The sequence below is a fragment of the Rhamphochromis longiceps genome, linkage group LG7 (genome assembly GCF_057381845.1).
Source record: "Rhamphochromis longiceps isolate RC_006_pf linkage group LG7, R_longiceps_female_GT1.1, whole genome shotgun sequence".
NCBI classification, from domain to species: domain Eukaryota; kingdom Metazoa; phylum Chordata; class Actinopteri; order Cichliformes; family Cichlidae; genus Rhamphochromis; species Rhamphochromis longiceps.
Genome location: NC_140563.1, coordinates 56,325,476 through 56,348,969, shown reverse-complemented (window position 1 = coordinate 56,348,969; position 23,494 = coordinate 56,325,476). Strand labels below are relative to the sequence as shown.

At 38.1% G+C, this 23,494-nt stretch overlaps 2 protein-coding genes and 1 long non-coding RNA gene across 4 annotated transcripts in view; 1 reads left to right on the top strand and 2 right to left on the bottom strand.

The window, feature by feature from the left end:
• The window catches only part of LOC146666432 (synaptic vesicle glycoprotein 2C-like), a 71,440-nt gene extending 52,223 nt beyond the window's left edge, over nucleotides 1-19,217 (top strand). For both annotated transcript variants that reach the window (XM_085414456.1, XM_085414455.1), the window contains exons 5-13: nucleotides 3,009-3,142; nucleotides 4,557-4,646; nucleotides 4,732-4,842; nucleotides 4,963-5,051; nucleotides 6,286-6,450; nucleotides 8,014-8,147; nucleotides 12,136-12,339; nucleotides 12,495-12,654; nucleotides 13,922-19,217. In XM_085414456.1, coding sequence (XP_085270582.1) covers nucleotides 3,009-3,142; nucleotides 4,557-4,646; nucleotides 4,732-4,842; nucleotides 4,963-5,051; nucleotides 6,286-6,450; nucleotides 8,014-8,147; nucleotides 12,136-12,339; nucleotides 12,495-12,654; nucleotides 13,922-14,105 — 1,271 coding nt within the window. In that variant the 3' untranslated portion in view covers nucleotides 14,106-19,217. The remainder of the gene's footprint in view (nucleotides 1-3,008; nucleotides 3,143-4,556; nucleotides 4,647-4,731; nucleotides 4,843-4,962; nucleotides 5,052-6,285; nucleotides 6,451-8,013; nucleotides 8,148-12,135; nucleotides 12,340-12,494; nucleotides 12,655-13,921) is intronic.
• On the bottom strand, nucleotides 1,035-2,191 carry LOC146666433 (uncharacterized). The gene is made up of 2 exons (XR_014912771.1): nucleotides 1,866-2,191; nucleotides 1,035-1,283 (listed from the first exon to the last, which is right to left on the bottom strand). It is a non-coding gene; the product is annotated as an uncharacterized LOC146666433 (long non-coding RNA).
• Nucleotides 19,218-19,628: 411 nt separating the features above from the next.
• Nucleotides 19,629-22,283, bottom strand: LOC146666431 (proteinase-activated receptor 3-like). The gene is made up of 2 exons (XM_085411366.1): nucleotides 22,070-22,283; nucleotides 19,629-21,574 (listed from the first exon to the last, which is right to left on the bottom strand). Exons 1-2 carry the CDS (start codon nucleotides 22,134-22,136, stop codon nucleotides 20,508-20,510), a joined length of 1,134 nt encoding a protein of 377 aa, XP_085267492.1. The 5' UTR covers nucleotides 22,137-22,283; the 3' UTR covers nucleotides 19,629-20,507.
• Nucleotides 22,284-23,494: the final 1,211 nt, after the last annotated feature.

Below are 23,494 nucleotides of genomic sequence, written 5' to 3'. Positions count from 1 at the left end.
TGACTTGTAGATAACTGTGTGTGTGTGTGTGTGTGTGTGTGTGTGTGTGTGTGTGTGTGTGTGTGTGAGAGAGTGTGATTTTAGCTTTTTAAGGTGCTAAAAATGGGTTAAAGTAAAGAAGCACATAAATCACAATAAAAAATGGCCAGTTCAAGTGTGATGTGTGTCACAGTGCAACATGTGTCTCTTTAAGACTTTTCTGTCTGTGAGTCTTTGTGCATGCTTGTGTGTGTGCAAGTGTGTCTGTGTTTATGCACGTACCCTATGTACATGCTTTAAAATTTGTGTGATACCACTAAGCAATGGCCAAGGACAGTGTGTGTGTGTGTGTGCGCGCGGGTGTGTCGGTGTACTGTATGTGTATTTCAGCAGTGTTCACTTACTGTAGAGGAGGGACATAAATCTTGCTGAGTGTCTGAATCAGTCAGCCATCTCCTCTAGTCCATTATAGCCATAATCCCCCTAATGAGGTTTGTACTGGTACAGGCTAGAGCAGCGCCACAGGCCACGCACACGCGCACACACACTTGTATGTCCATGCTAATACACTTTTCTATTGTTAATTTTTGCATACAGACTTTGCTGTGTGAGTAGACAGGATGGCTTCCAAACATATAGGTACTCCATCATATATTGCTACAACTTGTTGATGGTCTTTGCAGAATGTCCTTTGGAGCTTTTGAAACTTTTAGAGAAATCACAGAGTACACAGCAAATCCAGCATGTCCAAATTAACACTGTCGGATTTGATTTCAACACTATTAAAGTGTCTATATGGGTCCACACCAGAGAGTGTTAATTTAACTCTTTTTGGAGAGTTGGTACGTTAACTCTGATTTAGTGTTAAACACCAAATCTGTCTGGAGTTGATAATTTAACACTTGGTGTTAAGAGTTTATATATTAACTCTCAAAGAGTATTTTAGTTTAACTACGTAAGAGTTATCTTCTAATTCATTCTAAAAAGCAGGAATTTTACTGTTCTGAACTTCTAGAAATTTCTTTTGGAAATAAACATTTACTAAAAAGACGCAATGGTTTTTGAAAAACATTTATTCTGAACTGTGCACCACAATTTCAAAACATTTTCTGAAAGATGTAACAGTATACATGTTCTCACTTTCATTAGAATTTTGTTTATCAAAAGGTCTGACATGGTAAATGCAAATAACAGCATTCTCATCACTTATTTCTTCAATACAATATGCATGTCCTTCATTCATCCCTTTGTGGAACTTCAGCGCACTTCTGCTCTCCCCCATATTCCATCTTCACAAGCATATCCTGTGCGGAGATCGAATAAAAATTAGTTGATACTAATTAATGGCACAAATAATCCAGTAAACAATTGCAGCACAGTAAAAAAAAAAAAGGAATCTTCTTTGAGCCATTACTTGTGTAAAGTATTTTCCCAAAAGACAAGGACACAGGCAACAGGTAATACTGAACTAAATGTAAAACCTCAACCTTTTTCATTTTTACCTAAACCGTGTGCACAAAACTCTGGAGGGATCTATGCTAACGTAGAATCCAGTCAGGACGTCTGCTACTGCTGTTTGCTCGTTTTTTTTAATGGGCGATCGTTTTCAGGCTTCAAGTAGCACCATTATACCAACGTTTCACATTCTAGACATTGTTTTAGGTGTATTTGACCAAAAGTTTGACTGAAAATTCACATGCAAGCTTTTTTTCAAGGCTGTGGTATTTGCCTGCAAACAATACCTTTCAGCTAGCTAAAACAGAATATTATGCTATCACCGAGCAACATGGCTAATGCCTTTCACACAGCTTTGTCTCAACTCCAAAGAGCCACAGAAGTAAAAGCTAATAGAAATAATTGAAACAATCTTTGAAAAAATGACTTACCAAGCATGGCAAACAACTCAAATATGTAGAGCAAAATGTTCTGAAACGGCTTCACTTCAGCTTCGATTGGAGCCGTGCTGGGGGCGGAGTCTGTGAATTTACTCTGTTGGTGTCATAGCCCCTCTAGGAGTTCAGAGTTAAGAGGTCAAGAGTTAATGTTTCCATTGTAACACCTCCAGATTTGACAGAGAAACACTCATTTTTAACACTCGATTTTAACTACTATCATTTTACACCTCAGAGTTACATTAAAAGAATGTGACTCTACTTAGAGTAAAATTAACTCTACTTTTGCAAGAAGACTATTAACACCAAAACATTTAACACTTTTGAATTTGCTGTGTACTTTTGTATTTGATGTTTTTCAGATTTTAGTACTGGAATGGAGCCAGTGTCAAAAGATCTCTGTTCTTTTTCAGAACACATAGTGACCAACATATCGTTAGAAAGTGATAATTAAAGTATTTTTGTTTTTTCATTAGATCATTTTAAAGACATCATGTTTTGTCTCTTTTGTTTTTTCTATTATGGGACCAAATCCTAAGGGGACTCGTTGAATCTCTACTAGAATATTATTATAACATTTTGTAGAGGATTAAATCTTTCTTAATTGTGAATACAGTGCATTAGACACCACAAACTGTTTTTTTCAGGCACAGTTTTGTAAAAGCAGCTAAATCAGCTTAAATAACCACACCTAAGAAATTTTCCAGTTGGATGTCGAAAAGAGTCATGTGGCCTGCCAGTGAGATCAGCTGATCTGACAGGAATGCTGAGAGACTTGACTTTATGGCCCACCTGAACTAATGCAATGCTCAGTTTTGGAGCCTATCACAGCTACAATAGGGTGGGAACCAGGGTACACCCTGGACAGGTTGCCAAGCTGATGCAGGGCTAACACAGAGAGACAGACAACCATTCACGCTCACATTCACACCTATGGGGAATTTAGCAGTTAACATAATTCCACTAACTGCATTTCTGTCCAACCTTGAGGGACAGAAAAAAAAAGCTACAGCAAGTATACATGTGTGCTTGAATTTAAGTTTTATGTCTTCTTGTGCAACGGGGACTGAGCTCACAACGTGATGCTATGCCACATTATTTCTAACTGTCCTTGTGTGTGCATGGTTCTCTGTGCAGGCTGGAGTTTCAGCATGGGATCAGCCTACCAGTTCCACAGCTGGCGAGTGTTTGTGGTGGTGTGTGCGCTGCCCTGTGTCTCTGCTGTGGTAGCTCTCACTTTTATGCCTGAAAGCCCCCGTTTCTACCTGGAGGTAAAGGAGATGTTTAGTATATGAACTGTTCCCGCTTGCTTGCAACTTGTTCATTCTTCTTTGCCATAAAGCTCAATTAAAATCACATTAGTGAGCCACACTGATGGACTGGGTAACATGTCTTCCTCATTATAAAGAAAAGACACTCTTACAGAGAACCATTAGCCTTATTATTTAAAGAAAAGAATAATTATGATTCTTGTAGATATCAGACAAAATCAGACCGTAGTGAAAAACAATCTTGATGTCACTTTTTAAGTCAACTTTTTTCTGATTGGCTGCCCACTAAGATACATATTAAACTACAGGTAGGTGAGCTTTAGCGCCCTATTAGGCAAGCGATGAATTTAGTTAAAACTCAAAATCACAGTAATTACTTGTACATATGCTGACCTCATTATTTGAAACTTAAACACTCACTACTGTAGCAGTGTATATAAAGAACATGAAAATGGAAAGTAAAACTGTAACAGGTGAATTTGAAACTTTATGAAGATGTATTTATCCTCTATTATTTCTGATCATTATTTATTATTACACATAAAATATTCATAGAGGGAGATGCAAAGTGTACTACTAAGACTTCCACTGGGGTGTAATAAAGAAAAAGAATTATAATTTTAAACTTAAAAGCAGATGTTACAAAGAGTATGCATTTTTATGTGTTACCAATGGAGAAGTCTAGTCTCCCTACACACAGTGGAATCCTAAACTCCAGATGGCTATTGCAGTGAGCATTAAATGCTTCCCACTTTTAGACTTTTATACCACCTTGGAGGACTAAAAGTCTAAAGGAGCCTCTGACAGAGCCTGTTGTCCAACTAGTATGATGTGTAGCAAGAGTGTGCAGTGTTCTTCATTACATTGACCACTTTGTGGTGCTTCCCTCTCTACACAACACATGTATGGACCTCAGAGTATTCCCCATGGAGCTCAGCCAGCCTTTATCAGTTTTTTCAGTTTCTTAGAGTCACTCTCTCTGATGCTGCCTCCCTAACAAAAAGCTGCAAAGAAAAAATAAATCACTGGCACACAATGAAGCTTTTTTTTTTCTCACAAAGTGGATACCATCTGTTAGATGCCCTTGCATGAAACTGAAGTTTATGTACAATAATTGCTTTATATTATCCTTTTATCAAAAAGAACAAATTAAATGAAACAAAATCATTCTCCTAGGAGAACAGCAAAAAGCTTATTTTCAGCCTGCTCTTCTTAATAAGCTTACTTATTAGGACAGCAGTGTGGAGATTCTGATGCTGGGGTTGGGGCATAGAGGTGAAGGTCACTGTGCAACACATGAAATAGACTTTACACACAGATATATAAATTGCATACATGTGCTATTCACTGTGTATGTGGAGTGTTAATATTGAAATCCAGCATATATATCCAAATTATGATAACTATTCCCCAGATGGGTAAACATGACGAGGCCTGGATGGTGCTCAAACACATCCATGACACGAACATGCGTGCCCGCGGAGAGCCAGAGAGAGTCTTCACTGTGAGTACACCCCGGGCTTTGCTCTTCATCATTCCTGCTGCTGCAAAGCCATTGGCAGATGACTGATCAGTGTCTCCCCCTGCAGGTGAACAGGATAAAAATCCCCAAACAGCTGGATGAGCTGGTAGAGATGCAGAATGAGTCAGCCAACCCTGTACTCAAGGTCCTCTTCAAGATCAGGGCTGAACTCAGAGGAGTAGGAGACTCTTTATGTCCTGTTTGTTAACCTTCACTTTTGTTGCTGCATTTTCTTTTATAGTCAATATTTATGGTTGCTATGAATAAAATTCACCAAAACCTTTTTCTTTTATATCAGATCTGGTTGACATTCATGAAATGTTTCAACCACCCAGTGAAAGAAAACACTATGAAGCTGGCTGCAGTCTGGTTTACTTTGTCCTTTGGGTAAGACAGTTATTACACATCCCATATAGTTCTACTTCTGCACTTTGAATGTGTTGTTACTGTTGGCTTTGATCATGTTCAGATATGCTGTTTTTTGCTCTGGATGATGCATAGCTAATATAGATTTCTGTTATGCCCTTGGCACCAAAGTAGATGTTCTCTCACTTATATCTGCCTGATGAGCCGTGGTCAGTTAGATTACATTTAATTTGTGTCTTTTATTGCTTTTATTTTACATCATATTTATGACAGTTTTTCTGTTGCAAGCTTTCTATGATTGACTGGATTTTTTCCATTTGAAACCCCAAGTCAAATACAATGTTTTTTTTGTTTGTTTGTTTGTTTGTTTAAAAAAACTGGTATTCAATTACACCTCATACTCTACCTCTGCAAGAAAACATCAACATCAGGGCAATGGCTTTGAACTTGTGGTCAGTTAACGCTGCACTGTCCTAATGACTTTGTGGCAATTTAGACAAAGCAGTATCATTTAAACAAAGACAGTTTCATGTCTTTTACCTTCCACCTAACCATCTGCATATATGTACACCCAGATAAATATTTCTCAGCAGATGTTGTGCAGTAGTGTTGCATCTGACTCATGTTCTTTTAATATAGATCCTTATGGAAAGACTAAAGCAACTCAAAGAAAGATGTTAGCAAAGAAAATAAAGAAAAAGACAGGAGCACTGGGAACCTGGCTGTACGGTAAAGACAGAAGCAAATGAAAAAAAGCATATATTGAGTTGTAGGTGAGTCTGGGCACTAAGGAAGGAGAAACTAACGCGTATCGATTGGCTAGACAGCGAGATAGAGCCAGAAAGGATGTGCAGCAGGTCAGGGTGATTAAAGATTGAGATCGAAATGCGCTAGCAAGTATAAAAAGTGTGTTAAGAAGATGGCAGAAGTACTACGAAGAGCTTATGACTGAAGAAAATGAGAGAGAGAGACAAGTGGAGATGGAGCAAAGATGGTGAATCAGCAAGTGTGGAGGATTAATAAAAAGAAAGTGTGGTCAGCTATGACAAGGATGCGGAATGGAAAAGCTGTTGGTCCAGACGGGATACCTGAGAAGGTATGGAGATGAGAGAGAGCAGTGGATCTTTTAACCAGTTTGTTTAACGCAATTCTGCAGAATAAGATGATGGAGAATAGAGAAAGTGACTATTACTAGAGGTTATTAAAAATGACCATATGTAACGCAATTTAATACAGAATCTTTTGCTGTGTTCAGGTACTACGGGCTGTCTGTGTGGTTCCCAGATGTCATCAAGCACCTTCAAGCTGACGAGTACGCCTCCAGAGTGAAGATTCATAACAATGAACGCATTGAAGACTTCACTTTCAACTTCACCCTGGAGAACCAGATCCACAGAAATGGGGTCTTTGTAAATGACAGGTACGCCAGGCTTGGTGCACAAACTGACTTCTATTTGAATACTTTCCAGTGATCTTCAGCTTTCTCAGACACCGATATCAAGAGTGGGAGAAATTATTAAAACTAGCTACAGGGTAACACATTGTGATCTAAACCTGTAAGCCTCTTTTAGCACAATGTTGAGTTTAAAGCTGCTTGTCCTGTTGTGGGATAGCAGTACTATTTGTCATTCCCACAAACAACACACCACTGCAGGTAATATAAATCTTTCCTCTTTCTCGTCTGCCACCAGGAAATTAAAAAGCTTATCTCTCTTCCTTATTCTTTCTTACGGTCTCTCTCTCACCCATATACACACATCTGGTCCTCCTCCTCCTCCTGGTTACAATTCTCACAAACAGAGCCGAGCGAAGACACATTGATATGCTGTTTTTGTTCTTTTTGCCTTCTCACTGGAGACCAGAATGCATTTATTATAAGAGATTAAATCAAAAACAGTACCATGTACTGTGTATCGTGGTGTGAAATAGCACACATAGATAACTGACTGCTAAGGCCAGACATCCTGAAGGGAGGAGATGCTGGTGGTTTTCAAACTGTGGGACATATACCATTGGTGGGGAACAGATCCACTGTAGATGGGGTGCAGCTGACCATGGAAAAATATGGAGTGGAACTGAACAGAATAAATATGTTTTTTGAAGATAAAATAAACAACAACAAAAAAACAGTTTCCTGATGCTGTCATGCTGACCAGTACTTCGATAAAATTCAACTTGGATTATTTTTTTTATTTATTATTATTATTTTTGCTGTTCCTGAATGATAAAAAAAAAATGTGGAGAATGGAGGGTGAACTGAAGTGGGAAATTCCTGGTTCTGCTGGAGGACAGTGACCTTTTTTGTTTTTGTAATTTTGCCTCTTTTAGCACCACAGTGAATCTTAAATCAAACCAATACATCATGTGATTAAAGTGCTGGCTTTCAACTTTAATTTGAGGGGCTCAACAAAAGTATTGCATTAACTGTTGAATTGTTGTAGAATTACAGCTATTTGTATCCATAGTTCCCCAGTTTGAGACACTCAAATGGAAGTGGACAGTATTATTATTATATTAGTATTAGTATTATAAAGAATATCATACATTCTGGTTTTAAGTGCTTTATCTGTTCAGTTACAGATGTCCTCAATGCCTAATTAATTCAGTAAAAAGTAAAAGGCCTTGTATCTCCAAAAATAAAAAAATGTTAGTAGAAATATTTCAAATTTCTGCTGAGGTTTTATATCAGGTTAAATGCAGCTATTCACTTCCATCTAGCAGCCTTTGTTACATCTAATTTCTAATATTCCATCTTAAGAAGTTTGAAATTGGACCGTTTGGTTTGCATTCAGCAATTCATCCCTGCCTTTGTTGTCTGTGCAGACACTGAAATAGTGACTCTGCATTTCCCTGGTTTGAAGGAAAATTATCTGCCATCACCCTAATTGTCAATAATATGTGTTGCATATCGCTGTCAGTAGGTGCTTCTTTCTTGCAATAACTCCATCCTTGTCCACTTCCTATTTTTATTTTTATTTTTTAGGTTCATCAGTATGAGATTTAAGGCAGTCACGTTCATCGACTCATCTTTTCTCAACTGCTACTTTGAAGATGTCTCCTCAGTAGGATCCCTTTTCAGGAACTGTACCTTTGTAGACTCCTTCTTTTACAACACAGGTAAACCACATCTGTAAAATGCACACTTATTCAGGGCACTTCTCTTCTGCCTTTCCAGAACAAAGGCACTTCTCTCCGACCCAGAAAATCCTATTAGGCTCTTGTTGCCTTATACATAAGTCTCACTCAGGCTCCCCGCCTCTGTCTGGCAGTTCATTATGGATCCAAACTTCTTGCTCAGAGAAGAAAGAATGGTTTTGAGCATTTTATACCTCTGCTTTATGCCTCTAAATTACTGCTTAACCTCTGTGCCCCCTGCACAGATTGCCTCTCTGAACTAACTGTGACTTTATTTAACAACAAAAAAGTGGGCCAAGCTGTGCTTGGGAGGACTGAAAATGGCAGTTTGTAACCACATGATGACTCCTGCAGAGATACATTTTCTTATGTGATTGTTCAGTCAGACAGTTATTTAGAAATATTTCTCTGTGCATGTGGATTTTTCTTTACTAAGGCGGTCTTGCTGATTACTGTTTTCTTTTTCAGGAACAAATTTAAAATTGCAGCAGCACCAAAAGTGTCAAACTGTACTGTTAATAAATCTAAGTTATGAAAGTGTAATCCAGTTATTTTAAGGCCGACAAAGAAACAAGTTGAACCAAAAGGCAAAGGCAGGAGAGGTGTTTTAAATGGTCTGAGAGAATTGGAGCTGAATCAGACCTTGAGGGAGCACATGGTAGAAAATCAGTCCCCTTCAGCACTCAGGAAAGCGCTGAATATAGTAACAGCATGGGCATGTCGGGTTTGCCAGTAATGCTCCATGAGATGTGAAATCTTTTTGCAATTGGAAATGTGTCTCTAGAGAGCAGAATTTCACGTATTGTGTGTTTGAGAGATGCTCTTCTGCATACCTTGGATTTAACGAGTGATTATTTGAGTTACTCCCCCCTTCCTGTCACCTTGAGATCGTCTAGCCACTCTCCTCTGGCATCAACAAAGCGTTTCTGTCCAGAGAACTGCCACACAATGGATATTTTACTCAAACAGCATGAACCAGCATCGTAGTTGTTTATATTTGTGCTGTTGTCTGTCTTTTAGTCTTTAGTCCTTTATCCTGCAGAGAAGACAAACCCCTGACCGTGGCTCAGGGGGTTGGGAATCGCATCTGTAACCGGAAGGTCGCCGGTTCGATCCCCGGGCTCTCTGTCCTGGTCGTTGTGTCCTTGGGCAAGACACTTTACCCTACTTGCCTACTGGTGTTGGCCAGAGGGGCCGATGGCGCGATATGGCAGCCTCGCTTCTGTCAGTCTGCCCCAGGGCAGCTGTGGCTGCAACTGTAGCTTGCCTCCACCAGTGTATGAATGTGAGAGTGAATGAATAGTGGTATTGTAAAGCGCTTTGGGTGCCTAGAAAAGCGCTATATAAATCCAATCCATTATCATTAACTCTGGTAGTACTGCAGTACTTTGGCTCTCTGTAGTAATGTTAAATGGACTGTGGTGTCATTTCCTATCCTGTCCAAGCAAACTTTTTAGGCAGTCAGTATTCTAATGATGCATAGCATCATAGCCATCAAGCTAAGTGCTGTTAGCTTTTTAGAGGACTGTATGTAAAGGGTTGTTCAGACAGGAAGAAGCTAGCAGTTATTTAGCAACTTATAAACACATCATGGAATGTCAATGAAATTCAAAAATTTGCAATTAGCAAATTACATTAGCAATGACAGGCAAATTAACTGTTAGCCACATAAACCAGGGAAATCCCAAATTATAGTTTTCTCAGCTAGCAGGCAAAACATGCTACAGTAAGGAGCTAGTTAGCAGAGGTGGGACCAAGTCATTGTTTTGCAAGTCTCAAGTAAGTCTCAAGTCTTTATCCTCAAGTCTCAAGTCAAGTCTCAAGTAATGTCAGGCAAGTCAGAGTCGAGTCTCAAGTCACTGGTGTAAAAGTCCGAGTCAAGTCACAAGTCTGAAACTTTGAATTTCAAGTCCTTTCGAGTCTTTAAAAAAAAAAACGAAAAAATAATGTTGCAGTTATGCTAAATGTAAATATTAGACCATGTAATTTTAAAATCTGTGTTTTTCTCAACACATGACAAAATAGTGAACTTAGAAAATATACACAAATTGTGAAATTGCACCTCTTTAAAATGCAGCTCAATTAAACCTAGCTCCAAGAATAATTTTCATCGACAGTTCTGAGATAAGCCGCATGTTATTCTTGGATGCGGTTGTAGGACCGGCTTTAAAATCGCATGACAAAAATATCATACACATTAAAAAAAACTGCATCACCAACGTAGCCTGGACAACATTTGCTAGTTAGATGAAGTCAGCTATCTCATCGTAGCATATTTATATGCATATTTATAATCATACGGTTCTTGGATTGAGTGCACACACTCATGAAGTTTAGTAACTTCAGGTCACTGCAACAAGCCCAGGTACAGTTTACCGACAGATGGGTGCAGGACCTTGAAATGCACCGTGTAGAACGAAAGACCATCGTACGTATCATAAGTTTACCAGTCTCACAAATTGTCGTCATAAATACATATTCGTTAACCGTTTATTAATAGGACCTTTGAGCTCAACGGTAATTAATTAGTAGTGGAAATAATTTCTGGTACCCATCACAGAAATGTAGCAGTGACAATAATATTGTATGCTGTAATCGTACTGGGCAATTAGTGATACAAAAAACCTGTTTTATCCTGTGAATAAAAGTATATGTTTTTGTTAATGTACCATAATAACAGAAGCGAAACGCAATATTGTGTCAGGACAATTCACTATTTATGCACAATAAATAAAGGAGCATAGCGCGACAATTTCTGTTCAGCGCCAGACTTGCTTGTAACCTATATCACTAATTATGTTATGAAAATGACGTATTAACTACTAAAAAATACTGACCTTCGTGTAAATGCTTGGAGCAGACTAACCTGTGAGCTGGAGGGTTCTGGGACGTTATATTTGATCTTTGAATGGCTGCAATCCAGGCCATCCGTCGCGTCTTTCTTACTTCGGAAACATGGCTTGAACAATTTCTCTTCAACGACGTAATCCGATAACAACCGATCTCTTTACCCGTCGGCTTCCCGTGGCTGTTATGCGACCGGCTATTGCAGTTAATAATACAACGGCTTCTTGACATTTTTGTGTTTCTTTTTATCGCTGTGTGACTGATTTCAATTGAAAGCCTGCGTGTGCTACTACCGCTTGCCACGAGTTCCCAGAATCCTTTGCGGTTCTACCCGTGAATGACGTCACATTTTCAATCTCTATATAATATGCATGTTAAATTTTATATTTTGGGTAAAATATCAAGTCTTTTCAAGTAAACCGGTTCAAGTCCAATTCAAGTCCCAAGTCATTGGTGTAAAAGTCCAAGTCAAGTCACAAGTCTTAGAACATTTTTTCAAGTCAAGTCTAAAGTCATAAAATTAATGACTCGAGTCTGACTCGAGTCCAAGTCATGTGACTCGAGTCCACACCTCTGCTAGTTAGTTTAAACTGGCATGACTGGAGTAAGAATGGCTTTGATCAAATGTGCCTATCAATACATCTGAATCTAACAAATAGCTAACATATTAATGAATCATGTCTTGTTTGTTACACTCATAATCTTCTTCTTTTTTTAACTTTCTTGTGTTCTTGGGTCATTTTTATGTTTACCCTTTTTGTCAGCTCCATGTTAACATTTATCTGTCTGCTTCTTCACGTCTTGCATCTGGTCTTAGGATATACATTGTTCACTTTTTTCAATTAGTTGTATTTTATGTAGTTTTGAGCCCAAGAGTCATGATCAGATTTGAGATTAAAGCTCATTCTTGTCTCGATATAACAAAGAAAACACTTTGTGTTTTTTTGTGCTTTTGTGCTTTTGAACATACTCTTAGGTGTTGGTTTCCATGTTACAATGCATAATGTCTTGTCTGCCACTGTTCGAGTTAATAGCAAGTGGTAGTAGAAGGTGACAGTCAGATACAAACTTTTAATCCCGGGTCAACATGTAAAACCTTTCTTTTTATCTTCTACATTTACAGATATTGATGACACCAAGTTGACAAATTCAAGGGTGATCAACAGCTCTTTTCACCACAACAAGACAGGCTGTCAGATGACATTTGATGACGATTACAGTGCCTACTGGGTCTATTTTGTCAACTTCCTGGGAACGTTGGCTGTGCTTCCTGGAAACATTGTCTCTGCTCTCCTCATGGACAAAATAGGACGCCTAAGCATGTTAGGTAGGATTTCCTTTCGATGTGGGATATGAATAGCAATTTTCCCCCTTGTTGTTCTAGTGTCATGTGCAGTTGGCTTTTGTGCCTGCAGTGACCTCTAGTGACGTGAATGAAGTTATTTCAAGTTTAAGATGTAAAGCTCATGCTGTGCTCTGCAGGAGGTTCCATGGTGCTATCAGGCATCAGCTGCTTCTTCCTTTGGTTTGGCACCAGCGAGTCAATGATGATCTTCATGCTCTGTCTCTACAACGGCCTCAGTATCTCCGCCTGGAACTCCCTGGATGTGGTCACCACTGAACTATACCCAACAGACAGGAGGTGAGTGGTGCACTTACTGCATATACTAACTTAGAATACAGGAAATAGTGTGGCTCTGTGCTTTATCACTGAGCAAACCAATATTTGTGCAAAATTTTGTCTTGTCAGTTCCCCCATATGAAAGAAAGATAAAGAAGAACACGTCTTTATTATTTCTTGTTTTTCAAGACTTTTCAAGAACTAGTCTTGCAGAGGCCTAAGGCCAAGAAACATTACAACAACAAAACAAAAAATCGAGTTTTTCCTCATGCTTGGAAGTTTTGCTTTGATCTTTGAATAAAACTAAGCAGTGCTGTGCTATAGCACTGCTTCAAAGTTGGGAAGTTTTGGGAGTGTTAAATAATTTCAAATTTACTTTGATAAGTAGCAACCTCAAACCTTTTATTAGTGAAACACTGAGGACATTCACAGCCAAAGTCTGACCCATTCACAGACTGTAATGTCACTTCACAGTACTGGAAGTTTTTTTTTTTTTTGTCACGACAGTCGACTGTTTAATTCTAGACACAGGTTGGACATAAAGAAGTACAAATACTTTGTAATTTGTACTAAGTTGAATTTTCAGGCACCCTTATTTGAGCATTTATTTTTCTGACAACTTATCATTTGTACTCCCTACAGTTTAACATACAGTAAATACCTCTACTTTTTACTACTTAAATTTTCAAAACAGGTTCATTACTTTAGGTTGAAGATATCAGAAGGGAGTTATTATTTCCCGTCACTGCAAAAACCAACTAATGTGAGCCTAAATGGAGAGCCCATACTCAAGACGAAACTTGCAAATCTATGAGATGCACCATGATGTGTGTCAGAAGTGTCTCTCAACTTTCCATCCCTTGAAATAGCCATGCTTTTCATAGAAGCCACATCAAGCTGCATAGACCATATTTGGAGGTCAAGACGTTAGACACAGCAAAGGCATATAAAACACCCGGTGCAGAAATTGCATCAGAAACTGTGTTTCAGGGCTCATGTCAGTTTTTATTATGAACTATAGTAAAAAACATGCCAAGGCTTCTGTATTATCTACAGCTTTTTCTGGCTCTCTAAACTGGTGGCAATCAGGAGATTTGATTTTGTATTAGTAATCAAAAGTTCTTCTGGTGCCCTTGACTACAGCAAGAACTGAATAGAAATTAAATTTCTGCACATTTGGGATATTTGCAGCAGCATTTTTAAGAAAACATGGTGTTTCACGTTGTTAAGAAACAAATGAGACATACTTACTGTACATTTGTAACCCTCTTCTCCTCTTTGTCTGTAGGGGCACAGGATTTGGCTTCTGTAATGCTATGTGTAAGCTGGCAGCGGTGCTGGGCAACCTGATCTTTGGCTCTCTGGTTGGCATCACCAAGGCCATTCCCATTCTGCTGGCATCATCCGTGTTGGTTGGCGGCGGGCTAGTGGGGCTCCGACTGCCAGACACACGTGCCAATGTCCTCATGTAAACCTCACCACAGAACAGTATGTTGTTTACCAGGTATTTTCTCAGTTTACTGAATAGCAACATATTTACAGAAAGTGATTTGTTAAAATATTTTTGAAATGCGCTTTGCAGTTTGTTTTTTATTTACTTTTTTTTCCATAAGATATGCGGAATATGTTCACAAACTCAGATTCATGATGAGTTTTATTATTCTGTTATTTCTGAGAGAAATACCTGGTAAATTAGGATAATGAAATGCAGTTTTGCAGAGCAGTAGGTGTACAGAGGAGCTTCATTTAGAATATCAAATGTTATGCCAGTGGCTTTTTACCAGAGCTATTGGCATTCTTGCAGGAATTTGGAGGAAAAAAAAGCTTTTCAGAAGCAAGCTAAATTTATCAGCGGTGATTAAAGTCTTTATAACAGCAGCTCATTGCAGCTCAGCACTACAGTGGGCGGTTTCACACATGCAGCCCACAAATGCATGTGCCAAAGCTGCAAAAGGCTTGGGTTTCTAGCAACCTTCCCCTTCCGAGTTCCAATCAGTTGTATGCTGATTAAAGGAAATGTGTGACGTTTTTGTTTACATGTGCATTTGAAGCCACCAGCAGCAGCTCAGGTTTGCCAACTGTCAAGGTTTTGGCATGAGACACTTGCTTTGAGGCTCTACCTTGTGTGGCTCATGCTGGTCAATAATTTGCTTGCCCTTAGTCAGCAAAAGGACACACAGTCCAAAATAACTGAAGACCTTTCATGCACAATGACTGCACAAAATGCTGAGCACAGGAGTTCAGTTTATTGAGTTCAGTTTATTGCTTTCAGCTGTTTATAGGAGTCTTCCCACTGACTTTTTGCTTAAATTTGTAAATGTTATATAACCGAAGGATCCATATGAGCATGAACATTCATGAACATGACACACAAGTGATAAAGATCTGTCAGCATATTATCCTCTACTTTTTTCCAGACAGGTAATGTCACACACAGTCACAGTTTTCATGCTGCAGTTTAATTACTTGTTTAGCCTTCTCTATTATAGCCATTAGGACATTTTTAATTTACTGTGTGTACAAGTCTCATCTGTTTTCTAAAGTTTTTATTTTTATTTGTTTATTTATTGTAGATATTGTCCACAGTTGCTTTCTGTAGCAGTAATCTTTTTCATGTATCAATGCGTGACTTAACTACATATAGGAGCTGTTACCCTCTTGTAAAGGGTTGAGTTTATAAAGATATAAAATTAAATTGTGAGCATAACTGAGTTCAGCTTATTTATGTAAGCCTCCAAAATAGTCCCCATTTATTTATTGGCCCCTTGGGATATTATTTGCTCATATCTCATGCTATAGTCATTACAGTAACTATGACCAGTAACAATGAAAACACTTTTAATGGTATAAGGTACAGTTATCATTGGACATGGTTAGGATCTTCAGTGTTCATTATAAAATCATTAAATTTCATAAATAAACCTAAAGCAAATTTGTGATCAACATATAGCACCAGGATGGGGAAAGAGGTATTGTTTTGAGTCAAAACTTGAAAGTTGGCAATGTTGGCTTGCTTAAAAATTATTTATTAAGTGTTTATAATTAGACAGGCTGTTTTATTATTTATTTATTAATTTATGTCTCATTCATTGCTTTACCAATGTGCTTTTCTGTTTTTTGGGTGGCGATTTACTGTGTTTGAACTTTGCTCCTACAATTTTCACTCCATTGATAAAATAGGTTGATGATACTTAAACCTTTTGCTGCAATTTGCAAAAATGACAAGGCCATAAAAATCAATAATGATATACATAGTAGTTTAGTCCAAACTGGCAACTTCAGCAGCTACATTTCTAAAGTGAAAAGAAGTTTACATTTTCTGCTTTTTACAGTAAGAGACTTTTTTGGGCCTGGAATCCTTTTGTCTGAATGCTTCCTCTCTGCATCTCTCATGTTGGTATTGTTTAGTTCACCATGAAGGGCTTTGCTCTTTCTTTTAATTTCATCTGCCAAAAAGAATTTATACTGTAGGAAACTTCTGTTGGTATCAAATTATGTTTAGAGTCTTTTCCCCCTCTCTATCTGTCTCATTGTCCTGGTTTCTTCATAGTGTCACTTTGTCTGTCTTTTCACTCTGTTCCTGCCTTGCTGCTGCTCCGCCTGAAACTCAAAGGCCTTTCTCAGATGTTGTGCCTCTCTTACCGTCAAGCCCACCTCTCCTTCCAAACCTTGCTGGAATCTTTGCTGCTCTATCTTGCTTTTTTCATTCCTATCTCTTGATACTGCAGTGAGCACACCTGTGTGTGTGTATTTCTCTCTCTCTCTCTGTATGTACAGCTGTGATCAGAAGGTTGCATACACTCGTCATGGCCACGAATATCATGGTGAATTTGGGCTTTTAATGATTTCTTTGAATGGTTCTTTTTTCAGGTTGGAATGATTGTACCGCACACATCTTTATTTACTTTAAAAATAAGAATTGGCTACACGAGGTGAATTTATTTTATTGTCAAATCCACACAGATTTATATACACCCCTGAAATTGGTTAAATGACTGTTAACAATTTGTAACTCAATCAACCACTTTAGTAACCATCAACAAGCTTCTGGCATAATTCTAGTTGGACATTTGACCACTGTTCTTAGCAGAAGTGTCAGGGTTCATCTAAATTGGTTAGTTGGGAAGGCCATTTCAGAAGAATAATGTTAGCAAGCTTAAACTGTTCCAAAACCAGCTCTGATGTGTGTTTGGGGTCATTATGTTGTTGGAACACCTAGTTGTCCCCCAGTTTTAACCACCTAGCTATTGATCTCAGCTGTAGTTGAAGAATTTTGAGGTAATCTCTCTTTTTTATTATTTCATCCACCGCACACTCTATCAGTACACTGGCAGTAAAACCACCCCTGAGGATTATGATGCCACCACCATGCTTGCCATTTGGTACAGTGTTCTTAGGTTTGAAAGCCTCATGTTTACTGCTCCAAACATACCTCTTGTCATTGTGGCAAAACAGCTCAGTCTTTGTCTCATCTGACCATAAAACTTTCAAGCTTGAAGGTGTCAGTTTTGGTTCACGGGTTTTCTTTCTTAGTCCACAACCTCTCAGGCCATGGTGATATAAAACTGGCTTCAATGTGGACAGTGATGCTAGTGTTCCAGCAGTTTTGATTTCAGACTTCCTGAACATTCTAACTTATTTCTTAACCACAGAAGCTTGTTCATGGCTAACAAAGGCCTCTAGTCGAGGTATAACTTGCTAAAAAACATTTGACCAAATATCCAAAACAAATTCAAACTTGTGCGCCCAATCTTTGTGTTTTAAAGGACTAAAGAATTGTATGCTGCACAATTATTACATCCTGGAAAAATAAGGACAGTTCAGAGAACTCATTAAAAGCCCACAAGATGACACTGATGCCTGTGATGACTATATAGAACTTTTTGACTACGACTGTAAGTTTATTGCATGTATATCTAGACTAACACTATGTGGACAGATATTTTTTTCTAATTTTTTTCTTAAACCAAGGAACTGAGGTTTTTACATTTTGATTTATATCATGAATGTGTAAAAGGCCAAGTCACTCAAATTCTAAAAAAACAAGAAAACAAAACAAAAAAACAAAAACATGGTAAGATTGCAAATTCAATTTGTTTGTGATGCTCACTTATTTAAGATTTTAAAGGCTCTTTAGCCTTTGCAGCCTTGCACTATCATGCTGGCTAAGCTAGCATGTGCGTTTCCTGTGCTAGCATAAATATTTTGTAGTGCAGTGCAGACAAGGATGGTGTCTTTTGGAGGTGAATGTCATAAAAGACAAAAATAACCATCTAGCTAATTAAAGATATGGAGAAAAATTAATGAACTGCTTTATTAAGTAGGATATATCCTCTGGGGAACATGAACAATGAGATATTTCAGTCTGGACCAAAGAAGTCACTTTGATCCAAAGTGGACCAACTTTGGGCCTAACTTTGGTTCACCTTTGGTCATCCCAAAATCAAGCACTGGGGGGAGTCAACAGTAAAGTTTATCCTGAAATGCTAGTTATTTTTGAATAATCCATGGAAGTCGGATTCAACAGTATTTCTTTCCTAATTTGCAAAGGAAACACATGTTATATATTTGGAAATATTTACAAATCACACTTTTCAGCACTGTGAGCACCACAAACAAAACTACAGTGACCTCAGAGAGGGATATCTAATAAAATAAATAAAAAAGTTATTTGTAGAACATTATTTTTTGTGACTTATATGCTTGAACAACCTCCTGCTTTAGTGCTAATGAGTTGATGTTAACACACATTAGGTCATTTGTAAAACATAAACTTGTAGTTTGTTCTGCATTAGTTCCATCATACAAAAAATCATTGGAATTTCATAATTTTTGTCAGCTTTGGTGATACTGTTATTGAATGTTATATTATGTTTCTCACATATATCTTAGTTTTGGTAGTAAAGGACCTATTATTGACCAATTATTTCCTTTTTCTACCAATATAAATGGACTGCAGCTGTTTCAAGATATGAATCTGCTTTCCTGTGTTTGATGCTTTATCTCTGTCTGTCCTCGGCCTTGCCTTGTGGCTTCTCCTTCGCTCTTCCACTTGTGCTGAACCAACTTGTTATACTGTACATCACAGTTTCCAGACTGAAACCCTGCATGTTTGTTAAGTCCCTCTGTTTTGTGTGCTATATGCCATTTTGGTGTCTTTGCTGTTCCTCTGTGGAGGTTAACAGATGTGATTCCCGGGTTAAAGGTGAATGTATCATTCTCGTGTGTTGTCAGGTTTGTTGTGGACAGGTGTTCCTTAAACTGAATTGTTCTTCTGCGTCATTGTGAAGGGGCATGCTAGTGATGAGATGATTGTATTTACTACAAACTGACCTCCAGCAGGGGTTGTCAGATCTGTTTTTCGGGTGATTTCGAGTTAGATTAGTCATTATTGTCACTGGAGCAGGAATTAAAGTGCCACCATTGAGACTTTCAGATTTGAAAAGCTCTGCTGTCAAACTACATGTGCAGGTGTGTGTGTAAAGATAAAAATCTGACCTTGACATGATTTATTTTGATAAGGCTGATAAAAAGCTCTAGTGAATACAGTGTAAAGGTGGATTCCTCTGGTATCTACATATTGAATAAAGAGTTTCATTTGAGCAGCTGTTGAACTTTCATTTTTACCAGCAGATGGTGCCATTCATACTAAATTTACCAAAACATGCAACTCTCTCTGCCTGCCCTTATTCAAATACACAGTCAAAGAATCTTTAATAAAGAATAAAGATTAATCTCAGTAAACTGTCTTATCATTAATGTCAATTACAGCCAGAAGTGAGTCATAGACAAAATTTTAACATAGTGCTTTCTTTTTTTACTACCCCAGTGTGACGTGACGGACGGACAGTAGACTTTTCCACTCCTCAGTGTCACTTTACTCTACATCCTGTCAAAGGCTGGTTAGGAAATACCAAGTCAGTGGTAGAGAGCAGAGAGAAGTAGAGTAGTTTAATAACTGATGATATCTTTGAAAAGTTCACAGGAAAGCCGGAGATACAGAAATGTATAGAATATAGTTATATACTACTGTAAAAGTTCAAAAAGGTTATGAAATCTTTTTTTTAAGTATAGATGTATAGTATTCTTACTTGACACATTTATTAATTATATTTATTATTTAATTTAAAAAATAATATACATCCTTTCATCTTCTATGTACATCCATATACTATATACATATACAAATTGACATAAAAACACACAGCTATGTTTTAGCTAAAGCCCATCATGACATTAACTTCCAGTTCAAATCTTCAGGGTAGTTACACAACAGAGGATAGTAGGGAAATTACTGTAAACACTGTAGAGAGAAAAATGAAATTCAGGGAACATGAACATATGTAGATGCATTTTACTCTAATGAATTGTTTATGCCGATTACAGTAGCTTTACTAAAATACTATTATAATAGCAACCAAATGGCAGACACTAAAACTCATATTTTATGTATCATTGCACTGCATCTTTTCAAATAACTTGTGAATTACAGTAAGCATAAAATGACCCTACATGCTGTAAATCTTGCTGCCACTACTGTCATTAAACAGGAAAATGTATTATGTACGTATACATTTCTTTTCTTTTTTCTTTTACACTTTCAAGTTTCTTATTGTTTTCTAGTTTTTAAATATAGGAGTTACGTTTTGTGTGTGGGTGTCACAAAAACAGAACTTTTATAATAAAACAACAATTATGACTCATAGAATAAGGTTAATACAACAATGATGAAATCCATTTATAGTTTTAAATGAAAAATCATGTGCTTTTGATCTCTCTTTGGATTCCTGCCAAGGAGAACATTTCTCTCATTATCATCCACAAAAATAAGAAATATGATCACTTACTTTTTAACACTGTTAAACAGGTTTCTATTAGAAAGATATGCTCAGCGTCTTGCCTTTGAAAGACATGAAGTAAAGCCTGGAGCTTGCAGATTTGGACATGAGAAGAAAAAGGAAAGGATCCAGACAGGCATGGACACAGCACAAACACACTGCCACATTAAAGTACATATACAGGGTTTCCGTTCCATTCACAAACAGTTGGACATAATGGACAAAGTGTAGGACTCCAGAGGGTACAAAGCACACCAGAAAGATACTAAACACCAGTGAGCTGGCCTTGATGTACATTCTCCAGTCAAAGTGTGATCTTGTTAACTCGTTGATGATTCGGGCAAAACACACAATTGTAACCACAAGTGGAACCATAAGAAATAAGATGATAAGAATCAGGTGATAGTAGAGTAGAAACATGTGAGAGCTGTGATCCAGGGGCAACACATCATGGCAGGTTGTGCGGTTGAGCTGAGGGAGCCAGTAGCTCTGCTGGACGATGAGCTCTGGGATGATGGCAACACCAAACACCCCCCACAGAGCCAGGCTCACCCAGGCAGCGCACATTCTCTTGGGCATACTTTTGTACAGGAATGGGTACACCACAGCAAGGTAGCGCTTGATGCTGATGCAAGCCAGCGTCATGGCCGAGCAGTAGAGATTGCCGTAGAAACATGCCGTAACAACTCGACAAGCAGTCTCTCCGAGAACCCAGTGGTTTCCATGGAAATGGTAGTGAGCCTTAAAGAAGAGGGAGAGGAGGAGGAAGAGGTCGGAGACAGCCAGGCTGCAGTAGAGGATGGCAGAAGACACCTTTCGGATTTTAGTCACTAGCAAACACAAGATACTGACGTTGGCTGGAATCCCAACTGTAACCACCAACATGTAAATAATGGGAATGACTCGGGTGCTCAGAGAACCACCGAGGTACCGCACTGTGCTGTTGTTGAGCAAGTTCAGAGCTGGAGGGGAATAATTTAGAAAGGAAGCCTGAGTCCCATTTACACAGGGCTGATTGTTAATGACTGGGGCCCCTTTAAATGTTCTGGGCATGGGAAAAACAACCTCAGAGCTGTTTTTCTGCTCCCTCCATGTCTTTTGTCCTGCAAAAAACAAAAAACAAAACCAAAAAACAATACAAAAATGAAAGTTACTGCAGGTCATTCAAAATGTAAATGAATTTCAAATATATTTGTACCAACATAGATTTCAAATATACTGGTTCAAAGTATCTATACAATGTGCTAGGTATTTAGATATTTAGTTTCATCTGTAGCCAAATGCTCTCAAAACACTTTCATCTAACTTAAATTCCACGAACAAATAATGATTAGGAAACTCAGAAAACACAAAAAAAATCCTCTCACTGAAATAGCTGGAGAATATGATGTCAAGATATTGAAATATTAACTATTCAAAGTATATATATGTATAATAAATAATTCAGGGTCATGAATCTGCTTCAAATCCTGTTTCAGCCAGTTTTTACCAAACAGTCATTCAACCCTCAGCAACACCGCCAGATGTTTTAGATTATCTCTCAAGTCCATGAAACTGTTACTTAAAGCTGTTGTTGAATTTTGACAAGCTTCTCCTACCTTTTTTCTGCTGTGTACTGCTTATACAGAGGACAAAAACGAAGAAAACCAGGAGTAGTTTCCCCATATTTTTCTTCTTGTTGATCGGCTCCCAGCTTAAGAGTCACTAGCAAGCCTCTTCTTTGTTTGTTATCACTGCTTTTCCCTGTCACCCCAGTCTGCTTCGCTCAGTTAGCTCTGTGGGAGGAACTTGAAAGCCGACCCTTGTAAGAAAAAAAAAAAATCACACGTTCACCCAACACAGTATCAAAACAAAATATCTTTGCTTTCGTTTTGAATATGAAGGACAATGGTTTTCACTTCCCTACTCTGTCTTGTCTGAAAACTATTTTATTGTTGCTGTATCTTTGCCAAAACAAATACTGACCCACTTTTTACCTGATATCTCAGTACTTTACTCAGAACTTTCTGCGCAGTTTTTCCCGTGTGTATTGTGTATCATTTTCACTGTCTTAAATAGAAATGTTCAGATATACATTTTCACACAGTTCTCCTAGTGCTGCAAGTTATATGATGCCTAAGTTTGGAGCTATGAAGAGAGGTAACACACAGAAAAAGGAAAAACTGGTGAGTCAAGGAAATGCCTGTGTGAAGATGATAAGCCTGCCTCAACACGAGCAGCTTTGTCTTCCCTTCCTTTTCTGCAGCTATTTGTGTACAGGTACGCTTACTAAAAACATTACTCATTTTGGTTCAGAAACCTTTAAGAAGGTTTCTGTTACTGCAGTTTAAGTTCTGTGTTTTTGACATGTTATTTACATTTCACTTTTACATTTACAGGAAACTTAATATGCTTGAAAGTGATCAGGGTAAGACAGATCAGGACACATGCTGGTGGAAGGATTGTTGGAGTATTTTCTCTGCTTTTATCAAAGAATAATTTATTATTGTAGACATCCAGCTGATCACAGATGTGACCCGGGCCTTGTTTTCGGCGTATATTTTTATCAGAGGGAAGAAGTAACATCAGTATCAGGGTCTGTTGTGCCCCAGCAGTGACCTCAACTTCCTGTTGTGACGTCAAACTCCAAATGTCACAGATGACTCAAACTGAGACAACCAAATGTTCTCCACTGTAGTCAACTTAATGGAAACTTTAGAATGTTCTTTTCAACCTTGAGGAGGACTAACAGGTTATGTTTAATCTATGTTTCAGTGAAAGTCGGAGACCATCCTCCACTAATTACATTTCTTTACATTAGAACTGAAGAAGCTTCTCGGATGAGAGGTGAAACGTCTTCAAGTAACTTAAAGAAGTCCAAACGCTTTTCTTTGCAAGCTCCTTTGACTACGATGACCTGGATGACTGAGAACCTTCACAGACATTTCTTTACATTTTTTTCCTCTTCTCCTGTCCGGCAGTGTGTCAGTCAGAATTGTTATCTGAAGGCCAAAAAAGGCCCAACAGATTTACTTTCCCAAGTG

What these genes read in the sequence shown, in the direction of transcription:
- LOC146666431 (XM_085411366.1), bottom strand. Translation starts at nt 22,136, where the DNA reads ATGGGGAAACTACTCCTGGTTTTCTTCGTTTTTGTCCTCTGTATAAGC. An exon ending in CAGTACACAGCAGAAAAAAG is followed by an intron (nt 21,575 to 22,069) that starts GTAGGAGAAGCT and finishes TGTTTTTTGCAG; the next exon opens with GACAAAAGACATGGAGGGAG.